This window comes from Dipodomys merriami, unplaced genomic scaffold (assembly GCF_024711535.1).
Source record: "Dipodomys merriami isolate MVZ:Mamm:240054 unplaced genomic scaffold, mDipMer1.0.p SCAF_110, whole genome shotgun sequence".
Taxonomy (NCBI): Eukaryota; Metazoa; Chordata; class Mammalia; order Rodentia; family Heteromyidae; genus Dipodomys; species Dipodomys merriami.
The window spans coordinates 601,903-618,005 of record NW_027202383.1 but is presented as its reverse complement, the minus strand read 5'-3'; the positions used below and the strand labels follow the sequence as shown (position 1 = coordinate 618,005).

Below are 16,103 nucleotides of genomic sequence, written 5' to 3'. Positions count from 1 at the left end.
GTCAAATCCCAGGAGGCAGGCAGAAAAGAGGAAGTGAGGCAGGAAGGCAGGGAGGGAGGGAAAGAGAGAGGGAGAGAGAAAGAAAGAGGACGAGTGAAAGACAAAGAAAGAGAGAGAGAAAATGAATGAATAAATGAATGAATGCAGGTAGCAGGTAGAAACTGGAATAGTTGAAATGGACTTTCCTCTAGAGCTATTGGAAAAACACTGATTTTAGTTATTCATATATATATATATATATATATTCATATATTTTCTCATGCTTCTCATGAGAAAATCTAATAGGTAAATTTGTGTCATTTTAAGTCACTCAGCACAGTGGTTTGTTACAGCAACAACACAAGTTTAAATGTTTGTAAGACTAACCATGTTCAAGTCTCCACTTGACAGAGCAGGAAGGAGAAGGCTGGGCAGATCACACCCAGGTGACTGGAGTGTTTATAGCTCCGGGTAGGGTTTATGAAGACAAAGATAAGAGTCACCACTAGCTCCCCTAGCAAGGAGGGCAGCCAGCTTGGCGCATGTGCACACGCACGCACGCACGCACGCATACACACACACACACACACACACACACACACACACACACACACACACACGGGCAGATGAAGGGGTCAGACTGGGACCATGTTAGGCTCAAGGAATTAAGGATGATGAGACCGGAAGTGACATAGGATAGGAAGAGGCACAAAGGCAAAGTGTGGCAGAGGTGGCAGGATTCTCACTGGTCTTTCCATCATGTGTGCAGTGAGTGCTCCTCCCAGAACAGCAGCTGTCTGGGGACACTGAGCACTCTCCACACTGGGAGACCCTGAGCACAGTCTAGCTGAAAAGCACCCACCCAAGCATGGCAGCCGCAGCCTGTGCCCCTGTTCAAAGTGGCTGACTTATTTCTGCAACAATTTAATCTGTCCTTAGACTCCTCTACTAAATATATTCAAAAGAATGTGCTATGAAAAGCAGTTCTAAAGAAGAGCTGCAAACATGCCGTGGCCACTGTCAGCACCATCACAGGAAAAGTATAGCGTTTCCTCAGGTGACAGCACTTGTTCTGAAATAAAGATTTCAGTAATCCAGCTTTAAAAAAAAAAAATCCAGACTCATGCCCTTATAATAACTCGAGTTTGGCCTGGTGTAAGGGATGGATGCAGGGTGACATAAATAGAAGACCCCCCTCCAAGTTCAGGTGGACGGACTGCCAGCTTCCTGTGGCAAGGTCACAGCCTCCTCTCAGCAAGGACACAGACGAGATGCCCACAGAGTCGCAGGCACATCCCGCCCGCCCTGTTGTCTGCAAGTTTGTGACTCTGAACAAACGTCCCAATTTCCCTGGGCCTCACTGACAGGTAGGTGGAGCGTGTACAGGGAAGGAGGTACAAAATGTGGTACAATGGAGAAACTTCAAGGCATTCCAAGACCCACACACAGGCGCAAGTGGACCTAAGAATGATTGCTTCGTGGGAATTAATATTATTAATTATTAATAACCTGAGTCTACCAGGGAAGGCAATCCATTTAAAAAACACCCATCTTTGGAAAAGTCAAGATCATATCTAAGATATTTGATTGTTCTATAGGTGAGGAATCTTTGTATTTCTGCTTCATCTCCACTTCCTGATAGTTCTAAAGCACCCAGGAGCTCGGGTCCGTTACCTCCCAGCTCGGGATGGAATTCACCTCTATGAACTTCCTTGTGGGCAAAAAAGGAACACTGCCATGTCTTATGCAGAGAAGGCAGTACTGCTGGTTTGTATTTTAAGAAACTCCTGCAGGGAAGCAGATGAGGAGATGAGGTTTGTAGCAATGGGAAGGCCGGCCTCCAACACCTTTCCCTGTGTGTGTGCCATGCCGGGCTGGCTGGGGAGTCACACAAAGTCCCTGGGCAGATAGAGCAGTCATAGAACAACAGCTGCCCAAGAAGCAGATTCTTTCCTTCCCATTGCTGGTGTCAACATGTAAGCATAAAATCACCTTTACTCTAAAAAAAAAATCACCTTTACTCTAATTAGACTATAAAATAATCTTATGTATTGTCTACAGTATTTTTCAACTTACAAGTTCAAAAAGACTATCTGAAAAAAAAAAAAATAAGAAAAAAATACTCCCAGGGCTGGGAAGGTGGCTTAGTGGTAAGTGCTTGTCTTGCATGTATGAGGCCCTGGGTTCGATTTCTCAGCACCACATAAGCAGAAAAGGCTGGAAGTGGTGCTATGGCTCAAGTAGTAGAGGGTTAGTCTGGAGCTGAAGAGCTGAGGGACAGCGCCCAGGCCCAGAGTTCAGGCCCCACAACAGACACACCCAAGATACTTTGTGGAGTCTACTGTTTGTCAGCAAAAAAACTGAGCATCCTATTTAGGGATTTCTTGAAGTCAGGATGGCTGAAGGCAGTTGGTAGCTTCATAACAAGCTTGAGCCAGCATCGTGGAACTTTGAATTTCTTGATAACACCCTCATCTCTCCTATACGCAAATCCCTCCTTTGTCTAACAAAAGTAGTCTGTTATCAAGATTAGCATAATGCATGGGAAGCACAAAGTACACAGTAAATGTAAAAAGAAAAAACAACAATAACCTACCATTATTCCTCCCTGTCCCTCTCACCCAACACAGGAATCTACCAGAAGCAGAAGACCATCTTCCATCCTTCCATACAAATCTTTTAATCAGCTTGATTAGGACCAGGGTGAAGCAGGTGCTCAAACCCATGCACATCATACATTTCTCATTTAGACTGTCTTTAATGTCAGTCAACAGCATTTTGTAGCTGTCCACAGAGTTCCTGTGTATCTCTTGGAAATCTGACACTAAATACACCTGGCAATGTTTACTACAGTGTCCCCTCTGAGTGGAGACCATCCACTAGACTCCTGCCATGGCCCGCACAGCGCTCTGCAGTCAAGAGCGGCTACTGGAGCTTGTGCTCATGCTACTGTGAGTGGGGCTTCATGGGATGTGAATTCCTGGGCTCTGCACCATCACCTAAGCCATCTCCTGTTCTGCCATCTGATTAAAAGGAGATGCTGCAGGATGAAGGCGTCCTGGTATACACAAAGGGACTAAACGCTGCAATCTCACCCTACACTTAGCGGGGCACTCTCCCAGGAGCTCACCTTTTTTTTTTTTTTTTTTTTTGTCGGTCATGGGGCTTGAACTCTGTGCCTGGGCACTGTCCCTGAGCTCTTCAGCTCAAGGCGAGCGCTCTACCACTTGAGTCATAGCGCCACTTCTGGTTTTCTGGTAGTGAATTGGAGATAAGAATCTCACAGACTTTCCTGCCCAGGCTGGCTTTGAACTGCAATCCTCAGATCTCAGCCTCCTGAGTAGCTAAGATTACAGGCGTGAGCCATTTACAGTCCATCATCTGTTTCAACATCTCTGAGATTCCCCCTAACTTCTAATCTGCCAAGGTGGCCACCTTCTTGTTTCTGAATGAAAACAACAGAGGCAGAAGGATCTTGGGGTCTCATCAGCCAGCCTCACAAGACAGGCTGTGAAGACAAGACAGGGAAAAGAAAGAGGATAGAGAGAGGCTCGTCCCTGAATCAGACAGGCAAACAAAACATGCTTCTGCAGACTGGAGAGCCCGCAGTTGTGTGCTCAGGAGGAGCACGGTGAGCAGGACTTCAGGAAATGCTTTGCTTTTACACACACACTGGGAAGGAGTGCATACTCACCCAGCCCAGAGATGTTTATTGCTTTCACGGATTTCTTCATTTTGTAAAGAACCATCCGGTCCACATCCAAAGCCTAAAATACAGAGAATATGGGAATTAAAAACTGGTAGACCACTTGCACAAGGCAAGGCCCCAGGTTTGATCCGCAAGAAAGGAGGAAAAAGAAAAAAAAATAGGTTTACCTATAAACCACAATTACCAGCGCACAGCTGCCCCGTGAAAGCCCATGGAGGCCCCCGCTGGACCCCTAAGCCCCTGGGGCTCTTCCCATGGACAAATCCCAGCACGGTGTGGAGAACCAGCCTGCTGAACAGCACGGAGCAGCAGCGCTGGTGATTACTGGAAAACAACTCTTCTGATATGTGTCCCACTGGACGCATGTGACCTGCCCCCTGCCCACGTCAACTGCGGGACACGGCCTGCAGCAGCGGACAGGCCGATCCTACCATGAGGTCTCTGTGCTCTCAGAGTTCCAGCAAGGCTCCAGCATGTCCTTCCTGTGTCTGTGCTGCCCAGTATCCGAGTCCATCCCCCACAGGGGAAACGATGCAAAAGACACAGGACACCCTGGCCAGCGGTCCCCAGACGGCAACCAAGTCTCAGGGCTAGACCTGCCGCACACAGATGCAGGTGGGCTAGTAGAGGTGAACCCGCTCCGAGTTTGTTGAGACCCAAATACATATTTGTCAGTTGTGCTAGACGACATGTTCTGTTCCAGAAACCAGAAGTAACAATGCCTACTTCACAAGGTTGAAAAATTACATTGATATATTGATAGATTTTAATCATCAGCAAATATTTACAGACCACAAGTTAAACAACAGCAGTACACAGCACTTTATACAGAATGCGGAGTAGGGGCCCAAACAGTGTTTGTTCAATAGCTCGGCTCCTCAGCATTGGAATTCACAGCTCTGCTTCCAAGAAAGACACAGGGCTGACATTTTCTTGCAACCGAATTAAGCCATGGAAGAACAAAACATGTCCACTCCTAGCTGTGATGGGAGACAAGGCTTGTAAACCGGGAGAGCGCCACCAGCCCCGGGGATATGCCAGGGAACAGCAGTGCGTCAGCGTCTGGCGCTGCAGGCCTGGCCAACAGTGACGACCCATGGTGGGTCCCATCCTGAAACACTGCGGGGGCCTGTCTGTCCCAGGAAACAGCGCACGCCACCTCGGGGCAGGGCAGTCTGCACTCCCAGCGTTCCCACACTACTCGGAGTCAGCTTTCAACAGCAGCATTGTAAGTGCTGGTTCTAATGCAACAATGCCATTTTATTAGATGAAGACAGACATGACTGGTGCTGACAATTTTAAGTGGGAAAATGATCACAAGGCACCAGACATTTGACAGAGCTGCTGTAGGACAAAGAGAAATTCTCATCATGCCGTTGTGTATTTGTCTAAACCCACATAACACATAACAACCCACATAACATACACCACGAGGGACCCTAAGCATGGACTCTGCTGAACAATAACGTGTGGACATGGGTTCTGATGTGACAAATGTCTGGCTCTGGGAGGACTGAGGAATGCTGGCCTGGGGGGCTTGTGTATGTAGGGGCAGAGCTCTGTGGGAATTCTACAGAAGCAGAGCTATGGCTCAAGCACTACACTTGAGTAATTTAAAAAAAAAAAAAAAGATCAGATACAGTGCTAGGCCCTGAGTTCAAGTCCCAGAACTGGCCACACACACACACAAAATAAAGCCAGTGGGGGCTCAGTGCTGGGAATCTTTCTCCTGGAAAATCAGCCTGGAGATGGGCTTGTCCCTCTCCACCAGAGCCTGGCTCTCTGGCCTTCCACAGGTGACAGGGCACCTGCATGTGTCCAAGTCCAGCTCACTCTTGCTCAGAGGCAGTGGGGTAGGGGGAGCACTCTGACCCGCTGACCTCTGACAAATGTCCTCCTTCGGCTGGGAAGGTGGCTTGGTGGTAGAGTGCTTGCCTTGCATGCTTGAGGCCCTGGGTTCAATTCTTCAACACCACAGAAACAGAAAAAGCCGGAAGTGGCGCTGTGGCTTAAGTAGTAGAGTGCTGGCCTTGAGCTGAAATGCTGAGGGACAGAGCCCAGGCCCAGAGCTCAGGCCCCAGGACTGACCAAAAAAAAAAAAAAAGTCCTCCTTCAGCATGGATAGGATTCAATCACGTTTGGCCCAGAAGTCTGGTAAAATACACTGCTGGCTGAGTGAAGTGGCTCATGCCTGTGATCCCAGCTACTTAGGAAGCTAAGATTGAGAGAATGGAAGATGAAGGCTAGCCTAGGCAAAAAGTTAGTGAGATCCCATCTCAACCAATAAAAAGCTGGGCTGAGCGGTGTACACCTGCTATCCCAGTGATGGGGGGAGGCATAAACAGGAGGATCGCAGTCTAGGCCATCACAGGTAGAAATGCAAAAGCCTATCTCAATATAACTAAAGCAAAAGGGCTGGGGGTGTGGCTCAAGTGGTGGAACACCATTCCTGAATTCAAGTCCCCATAAAAGAAGAAAAAAAAACCAAAAACCTCACACTGCCACATGGGATTCGGCCTGTTACTGAAGCGTAAGCCCTGCTTCCAGTGTTCCAAGAACAAGAGGATAAACACACACTGCTGCTCTTCTGTCTGTTAAGTAGAGACTGAAGCAAAGTGGGCTAGGCCACAGAGGTAAATTTAATTAAAACCACAAGAGGGAAAAGCAATTCCCTGCCCAGTGAGAATCACGCCCTCACTGTGGTGCGTATTTATAGATAAAGGAGATTAAACTTGGTCAGGAGAAGCGGGAGTGATTAAGACTGGGCAATATCAAAAGTCCTGTGTCCACTAGTTATTTATAAAGCAGCACTGGAATCCTAAAGCAACAAAAATAACAAGGCTTTTAGAAGTCTCTGAAAGTCAAAGGAGTCAGCCAACTTGGCTGAGATTCGGCTGAGATTTCTGACCCGATTAAGCATTCACCTCCCACTCCCCCTCGGCATCTGCTCAAGCTTGGGGGGGGGGGGGAAGGGGGGAGGAAAAGACTGAGCTCTGCACCTGAACACGTGCAAGAACTACAAACACCCACACTGCATGGACAATGAGGACCTAGGCAGGTGGGCCCAACAGCTGGTGTCTGGCCAATCCTCATTAACCCACGGACTGACTCAAGCTGACCTTTAGTTTATATAAAACAAGTTTTATGGGGCAAATTTATTACCGAAACAAGACTGCGGGAATGTGTCTGAAGCAGGCCCAAGGAACACAGTGGAAACAGTGCGCGGGGAGGGGACAGGGAGCGGGCGGGATGGTACGCGGCACAGGTGATGGTGAGCCCCCCCACTCCGAGGGTCCCTCCCCTCTGTCCACACCTGCGCCCTCACATGCCCACCACAGCGGCAGAGGGATGTTCCAGCCAAAGCGAAAATAAAAAACCATTGAAAATTCAGTCCCGCAGCCTTGCTGCCTTCCCGGCTGTCCTGCTACAGGCCATCCTGTCCCAGAGGTTCTAGAACAGGGCACCCCCTTAGGCTCCGTCAGCCTCCTCTGCACGCGGGTCTCGCGCTCGCCGCCCTGTGGGCTCAGGCGCAGCGTCACCGCCTCCTCGGCGTGCAGGCCCCAGGCTGGGTCAGCCTGCTTCCTCCGGGGCCTCACGGGGCCCCGCAGGTGCCTCCACCCTGGCACGGAGGAACCTAGGTCACCGCGGCAGGCTGGGTGGCCGGGCGAGGTGCATGGCGTGTCTGAGGAGCTGGCCTGGCTCAGGGGCCACAGGTCAGAGCCAGCCCGCAGCTGACTCGTGTGGCCATAAGCCGGGCGTTTCCTCAGGCAGATGAGATGCTGAGTGGTCTACCTGATGTGCAGGTGCCTGAGCAGGAAGGCTCACTTTGAGACCAGTGAAGCGAAACATTACCCCCCCCCCAAAAAAAAGGAATTCCAGGGTTCCTGTTAGTAGACCTATAGCCCAGAAACTGTACTCCGTAACTGTAACTATTTCAAATTTCATTAACAGGTATTTGTGGAAATTCATGCTTTTCCTAGACTGTGGTAGTAGCCTCATCTTTGCTCATGGGTTCACAGCCACTATAATGTCCACTAGGACATTTGCTGATTTGGCCTGTAGGACCCATGCGACCTGCCCTGGCCTGGCCTGCCCTGGTCCCCTGGTCCCCGACTTGGAGCCATGGCAAAGCAGGGCAGTTGATCCCCAGACCCTGGGTGGAAAGACACTGACTTCCTTCCTGGGACCCCCAACATGCTGGCCCTGGGAAGACAGGAGACCCCGGCCTTGAGTTGGCCTCTCCACCTCTCGGGACCCTCCTTTCCCGTCGCATCCGCCCTTGCTCCATTTCTGAAGGGTGCACCTAAGGGGAAAGGAAAGTTTTGAAAGACAGTAGAGAAAACAAGAACCCACACGTAACACACACACACACCCAGCTCTGTGCCCCGAGGCAGTTCTGCCAGGACACAGTCATGCAAATAGGAGATGGCAGCTCCGTCTCATCCCACACTTAACTCTGCAGAGAGTATGAGCGTTAATGACAGCGGCAAACATTTCCAGAAGCCTTTTGGGAAGTACAGAATTGCATGGCAGCCCGCGGGGCCTAGTGGAAAGCCAAAGTAATAATGGGCCAGCCTCCTTCGGGGAATAAAGTGAGGCCTGTGTCACTGAAAATTAGGATCCCACACAGACTCACACCAGGTCACAGCTGTGGTAAAGAGGTGTGGCCGAGGACGACCTACAATGTTATTGTCTACTAGAACAGAAGTTACGCACAGGGACACTCACAGCTCCTCAAAACAACCAAAACTGGGCAGGGTTAAAATGGATAAATGGCTATGTGTTCCAACAATGGAGCAACACGGAGATGGAAAGAAAAACCTTTCCTTACACAGAACACAAATGAACTTGATGAAATCTTTAAAAGCAGAATACATTCAGTATTTACTATAAAACTTCAAAAGCTGGCAAGATCGGCTTGCGCTGTTGGCTTGGGGTTGCACATATATTGCTGGCAGACCTACGCGTAGTGAGAGCAGGAAAGAGGCTGCACGGTCGGCGGGAGGGCACCACGGAGGACTCTGTCCGGAGGGAATCAAGTGACCAGGACACCAGGTAATGGTGGAGAGGGCTCACTTTAGCATCTCTCCTCAAATTATACACGGGCTGAGGTGTAGCTCAGAGGTAGAGCATGTGCACAGCATTCATAAGGTTCTGGGTTCCATTCTCGGTACCACAAATAAATACATGCACAGACAGACAGACCTAAAATGTGTATTCATATATGATGAGGTACACAAACAAGAATAAAAGCTAATTTAAAGCTGGAGGGATGGAGGGTGAGTTAAAAATAAGTTTGGAGAAAGAGCCAGGAAATGTTGCCATAACAAAAGTGAATGTTCAGGGTATTTATTCATGTGCGTTTGTTCATACACAGGGAGGGCATGGAGAGCCCAGGGACCTTCTTGTCCCATCCTAGATCATCAGAGAGAAGCTGGGAGCAGGCAAACGCAGAGCCTGGCTGGATGATTCCCATCCGGGGCTTTTCTCCTGAGCAGCAGCTGCTTCCCAACAATGCTGCAGATGGTTCCAGGCATTCTCACCCATCTTCCTGAACCACCTAAGGTGACCTTTAAGTAGGTGACTTCTGAGGCAGGCAAACAGAGAGGACACGCCTTTCGTTTTTCTCCCACGCGTTTCCTGACATGGATCTGGTGTTCCCCGGCGGGGGGTGGGAGCACAGCAAGCATGCCCTCGGGGTGCCGTGGCCTCCACCACGGGGGCCTACCCTGCCAACCTGCTGGCCAAGCATGAGGCAGGAGCCCAGGCTGCACCGTGACATCCGCGCCCAGGCCCCACGTATACAGCTGGCCAAGCCCCTCACGTACCATGCACGGGAACAAAAAGCAAGCAACTGTATCTCTGCAAAAGAGGCAAATGCAGCCTGTAAGAGTCATTTCCATCTTAGAACCCAGCACTCAGGAGGCTGAAGCAGGAGGATGGAGACGTCGAAGCCAGCCGAGGCTGCCCAATGAGACACTATCTCAAAAAGAACAGAAAGCCTTCCATCTCATTAAATACAAGTTTCATTATAAACCAATCCACACACATACAAATCAAAAGCAAAAGCTGAAATTTTTTTTAAAAATGTGTTGTTATAAAAGGGAGGACAGACATATAAACTAGATGTACATAAAGATACAAGAAAATAATCATGTTGTCCTGGGAAATGTTCAAGAATTTTGTTTCCCTACTTTGACACTATGATTAACATGAGTACATTGGTCTTGAAATTTTATTTGCTTGTTTGTTTGTTTGTTTGTTTTTGGTGGTCACGGAGCTTGAACTCTGGGCCTGGGCACTGTCCCTCAGCTCTTTAGCTCAAGGCGAGCATTCTACCACCAATTGAGTCACAGCGCCACTTCTGGTTTTCTGGTAGTTCATAGAAGGGTCTCACGGACTTTCCTGTCTGAGCTGATTTTGAACCACGATCTTCGTATCTCAGCCTCCTGAGTAGCTAGGATTACAGGCGTGAGCCACCAGTGCCCAGACAGTCTTGAAATTTTTAAAGGAAACTGGAAAGTCCCTGAGCATCCCACGGTTTCCTTCCCCTCCCACTTTCCTATCGGCCTCCCGTCAGGCAGGGCGCTGGAGACTTGCTTAGCTCTGAGCATAAAACTGTGTCAAAGGAACAGACGAGACACTAAAAACAGTACTCAAAGCTGCACACTTCCACAAATGGACACACAGAGAACCCTCTGCAAGGCAGTGCGATTCCAGCGGCTTCTGAGCAGAGGCGTGAGGACAGGGCCGGAAGACTCCGGGTTGGGCCTGATTTGAAAAACTTACCGCAAGATATATTCATATATCTGTTCAAAGATAAGTAAGTGAAAAAAAACGGAAACAGCTCCCTGGGATGAGGAGGAGGGACGGACGGCTAACCCCATCTGCGGGGCAGAGCGCTGGCCCTCGAGCTTCCTGGCCATGATGGCCCCCAGCTGAGAATTCATGAAACACGAACCCACAAAGTGCCAGGTCAGGACACATCAGCAAATGAAGGAGCCGGGGAAGAGGCAGCGGTACTGCTGGGCAGCAAGCACGCGGCACGAGCCTCAGGCCCGGCTCTCTGAAGAGGGCACAGGGTCTCATCTTCACCCTCCAGCCCCGGGTGCTGCCACACACCTTCCTCCTCTCCCACCAACAGCTTTGGTTCTGCACAGAATTTCTTCTCAGCAATACTTTCAAATGAAACAAAATGGAAAAGAACCCCAACGCCCAAGCTAGGAGAATCACCACGCAAGCTGTTGGCCTTCCTGTGGTTCTCTTTGGAAGTGGACAGTGCCCCCAGGATGAGCACGTGCCCAGCAGAAAGAAGACACGCAGCCCCCAGCACCCCACACGGCCTGTCCAGTAAAAGGACAGCCCGCTGGCTCGCCAGGCTCCGGAGCCAGCCACCGGGGTGCACCATCGCCACAGGCGCTGACGGGAACATCCAGACATAACGTGGGCTTTGCCTTAATTACTGTTTAGAGAAGTGGAAGCAGATGACAGTGAATTCCGGCTCTGTCAAGATGCTTTGCATCCTAATTTGTACTAAGTGGGAAGGAAAGTGTCTGGGAGCTGTGGGGAGTGGAAAAGGAAAAGGAAAAGCCGCTCCCCGCAGGCCGCCTCGACGCCCTGCCCTACCGCAAGGGGAACGGCCAGGGAGCAGCTGCACTCCCCCTCCCCCCCAGCTCTGCCCCTCAGTCTGACAGAAGAGCCAAGAGGCCATACAGGAAGGAAGTGGACTATCTAGGGAGAAGGACTGCCAACAGAGGAGGGGCCGTCATTCCAGATGCACCAGTCACCAGGAAGGGCCACGGGCCCAGAGTGGCAGAGTCACAGGAGCCCTGAGCACCGGCCTCCAGGGATGCAGGAGGCAGAGCACAGGCGCGGAGAAGGGACTGTGTGCTGGGAGGAGGTCAATCTTCCACATCATCCCCATCCCAGAAGACAATGGAATCGTAGGCCAGGCTGATTTCCCCAGGAAACAGGCGCAAGCCATCTGAACTTCATTTCAGTAACATAAACAAGGGAAAGGAGACGTGAGATAGCCGAGTTTTTTTCCGAACGCCGCATGGAGATGAGAGGGAAGGAGGGCTCTGCTGCCTGACACAGTAAGGCCTGTTTGGGAGCAGCCCAGCACGCATCGCGCCCCGAGGCCCCGGTCCAGCATGCGTCCTCCACAGATGCCTTCCTGCTGTCCACAGGCTGTCAGATTTAGTTCATGTGTACTTTCAAAAAGTACATCTTGTAACTGTAACCAGAGGCTTAAAGCAATAGATACATTCAAAAACAGGGCAAGGCAGTAGCTGGATGCATTGGGAGGAGGGCATGTTTTAGAAGGTTGGTCTGAGCACCACATAGAAGTGGTTCTAAATAAACCAGATTCACTACTTCATGGCCTCTAAACATGACTCACCTCACAGACTCCAGTTTCCTCGTCTATAAATGGGAACAACAGAGTTCAGCACACAGTCAGAGCTCAGTAGCTGACAGCAACAGTGCATGTCCTCTGCTTCTGAGGGGCGGGGTCTGCGCTACGCCAGTTCAGGTAGCTGCCGAACACCCTCTACACAGGGCTGTCTCCACAAAGACGTCTCAGATCTGATCAGGATCAGGGGAAAGAGAAAAAATTCCAAAACGACATACCTTTGTAGCACATGCTTGCCTTTCATTTTCACTAATAAGTTTTTTCCATCTAGGCTTAAAGTTTTTAAATCGTTTCCCAGGTCTCTGACTCCCAACAAGGGCAAGAGGGGAAGTGGCAAAGTGGAATGCTAACGCCAGCCTGGGAAAGAGGAGTCTGTCTGCCCCTTACCGGCTCAGCTTTAACACACGGTTGGAAGAGAAGGGAGGGAGCAAGCACTTGGCTACTCAGGAGGCTGAGATCTGAAGATTGCAGTTTGAAGCCAGCCAGGGTTAGAAAGCCTGTGACACTCTTAATGCCAACCAATCACCAAAAGGCCAGAAGCGGAGCTCTGGCTCAAGTAGTAGAGCACTAGTCTTGAGCATCCCCACCCCACCCCCAAAAAAAGCGTGAACCCTGACCTAAAGTTCAGAGATTACAGGGAGTGGTTAAAGGTGTCCTCCCCCTGCCTGGAGACTCTGCAGCTGAGAAATCCTACTTATAAAACAAAGCCCTGGGGAAGCTTGCCCCTCTTGCATATTTCGGGTCTTCCCCCTCTATGAGGGGGGCTCTGTCCTCCCTCAATGTTTCCGGTCAGGACTGACAACTCCCAAGACTCCAAAACATCCCTCCAAGTTCCTCTCAGGTGCACCACCGGCATCTGAGAGAAACACTACGGGTGACAGTGACAGCAGGAGGTGTGCAGCCTAAGAAGACAGCTGGGGCCCAACTCCAAGGACTGGACACAGCGAACGACCCTCACAAGCACTTGAACTGCATCACCCTACGCAGCACTTACAACAGCTTACAAAATGCATCCATTTCTCCAGCTTGAAAAAAAGAAAATCACTCCCAATTTAAGGGATTTGCCTGTGGTCATTTATTTGGCTTTGACTTAATTGACATCTAGGAGAACTACAGCAGGCCGGAAAGAGCAGAGAGCATTTGCCAGAACTATGTTCCCCTACCCCAACGGTTTCCCTCCAGAGCCAGGAAGCTGCAGGAAGCGGCCATCTGACTTCCGCTGCCGCAGTCTCTGGTGTTGGGAGGAAAGATCCCAACACTAATAAGCGCACAGCCCGAATCATACGCAGCCGCTACTTCCACACGAAGCGTAATGTCCACCACACTAGAACACACGAGATCTCCTTGGGCACACTGGGCCAGCAGAGTGGACCAGAGCTAGGATGCCCCATCTACTCGGCGGCTTTTCAAGGAACTAACTGCGGTCTTGCTAGTTCTCCATCTTCAGCTTCTGAGTTCCTGTCTTGCATTCCAAACACCTGCCAGGCTCCACTGCTCTGGGGCAGAATAGGAGGTAGGGAGCAGGAGGAGCCAGAACAGGAGGGGGGGAGAGACAAGAAGAAGGATCCAGGCCAGTCAAAGCCCCCCACAAAGCCAAGCTCTGTCTGCTGCAAGAAGAGTTTCTGGGAAAGGGGGCGATGATCTCAGGGAGGTCAGGGTGCCTCTGGAAGCGCTGGACGATCACGTGTCTTCTCCTACCTCTGCTGCACACAAGTCCCAAGCCGGCCTCCACCCACAGCTCCCTGCCCCCAATCAGTCATCTCCATGTAGCCTGTGAGTAATACAGGGGAAAGCGGAGTGGAGGGAGGGTCAAAGGTGTATAGGAATCACTGGGGCGTCTTTCCACCCCCGGCAACTTATTCTGCATCCTCTTTTCATCTATAGACATAGGCTTCCTGAAAGGACCATGGCGACAGGAAGAGACGTGGATGTGTGTTGTGTCCACATTACCACACACTTGGTCTCCCTGCCTCAGGGGAGGCCTGTAAAGGGAGGGGTAGGTGGACATGGCCACTTGCAGCTCAAGCCCTGGCTTTCATATCTTGCTCCATTTAACCTGGGGACTATGCGGGACCCTCCAGGGACCGGAAGGTGTGAGATTAGTATCATCTGTTGGGCCTCAGGACAGACATAAAATGCTGCACTCTCAGACACTGAATGGCCCAATTGCAGCACAGGGACCTGAAAACCACCACAAGGCGGGGTCAGGGCTGAATGACCCTCAGGAGATGTCAAAAATCCTGCCTGGTTTTTTCCTGAAGATTTTTTTTTGGGGGTCTGAACATCACTATGCCCTCCAACAGCATCCACCTCCCGGGGGGCTGCACGTAGTAAAGAGGAGAGATGGAGGCCACAGCACAGGAGTCCGACAAGGTCAGGAACATGAGGGCCTGGTGAGGAGAGGCAGACTGGGAGAAAGAACAGGGCAGATGGCTGAAAGGCCAGGTGTGGGGCCAAGGGTAAGGGCATGCTGGGCGCCATCACTGAGGGATGGGACCGGAGAGGCAGGAAGTGCGGAGAGAGGCAGAGGAGCCTGCTCTGGGCTGGGCTGGGAGGATCCACACTGGTGTCACCCAACGAAGGGCTTCCCCTCATTACTTTTCCTTTCTTTCTGTTTCCAGCCAAAGAAACATGGAAGCCAAGAAAGAGAGCCAGAGGAAAAGCGAGTGAGTCTCTCTTGAGGAGTCTGAGCCATGGCAGTAGGCCTGGTCCAGAATGATTTCCTCCTTCCTAAGGGTCCCTCGGACACCGAGGAGAGAGGCCCAGGGCCCTGGATGCGGGCCACCTCCTAGCATAATCAGCAGGCACAAGCACACGCACCTACAGCTCCAAAGGCCAAGCTCCCAGAGCACAGCCCAAATATAATGCTGTGTGATTCCCTCGAGGGTCTGGGAGGGAACAGAGAAAAACGTGAAGTGAAGACGGTCTGTATTTCCACGATCGGGGCTGCCCGCTGCTGAGGAAGCAAGGCCTGAGGATGAACAGGGCAAGTGGCCAGGAGACGGCCCTGCTGAGCGTCACTCCCCTGGCCAGCATCTCCGTGTGGGACGGATTCAGAGGTCTCCCAAGAAACCCAAACCCGTTCAAATGTGCACCAGAGGCCCTCCAAGCTGGAAGGCAGGGAAGCGCGTTTCATTTAGCTGGAGCTGACCAAACGGACGCCAGCGGCCTGCACTCTGGTCAACAGACTGAGTTATCACGGCAGAGGCGACTCTGGCTTACACGCATACGGGTGGATGGCTGCATTCATTTATTTTTAAAAACAGTTTGAAAAGCTCTTACGTGATAAGAAAAAGCTTCAACTCTCTACCATGAACAACACTTCCTGTGTCACATACGAGGGGCCAGTGCCTGGTAGAGTGCCTGCTGGCTGCAGACACTGCTGGGAGAGTGGAACCTTCACTTCCCAGGGTACAGCTGGCTCTGATGCCCTGCCTGACCCGCACCAAGACAGCACATGCACACACGTGCGCACACACACGCTCCACAGAGCTTCACCAGCTCGGCCCCCACTGATGTACTTTTTTTTTGGTATTCATCATCCCATTGCTGGGTCTAGATAAACAATTAACCTGGTGCCAGGTCCACTCACTTTCTTTGCAGATGAGCCTGGAGTGGCCTTCCTCCTGCACCCTGTGAATGTCAGCGTCTGTAAGTATATCATTGATGAGATACATCATCTGGACTTCTGCACTGGCCAGTCCCTAAGCTCAGGTCTGCCCATTTGCCACCATCAAAACAGGGCGTTTTGACTCCAACCTGACTCCAGGACTATGTAAGGGGAACAACTCTAGTCCATAAGCTCCTGGAGAACTGCGGTTGCTGAGTCCCTCCACACCCACCACATGCCCACAGGTACACAAGGAAATCGGAGGGCCTGGCACCCCACCACGACGTAAGGCTTCATTTGGGAGTTCAGAATGCTTAGGGGGTAGAGGTACATGCATGACAAGCGCAAGTCTTTGAAAACCTCTAAGAGTCGTTGGAAATGATTGTGATTTT

At 50.9% G+C, this 16,103-nt stretch overlaps 1 protein-coding gene across 2 annotated transcripts in view; it reads right to left on the bottom strand.

Moving 5' to 3' along the window:
• Nucleotides 1-16,103, bottom strand: part of Asap2 (ArfGAP with SH3 domain, ankyrin repeat and PH domain 2) — a 153,901-nt gene that overhangs the window by 96,983 nt on the left and 40,815 nt on the right. For both annotated transcript variants that reach the window (XM_070015232.1, XM_070015234.1), the window contains exon 2: nt 3,674-3,746. In XM_070015232.1, the coding sequence (XP_069871333.1) occupies nt 3,674-3,746 (73 nt within the window). The remainder of the gene's footprint in view (nt 1-3,673; nt 3,747-16,103) is intronic.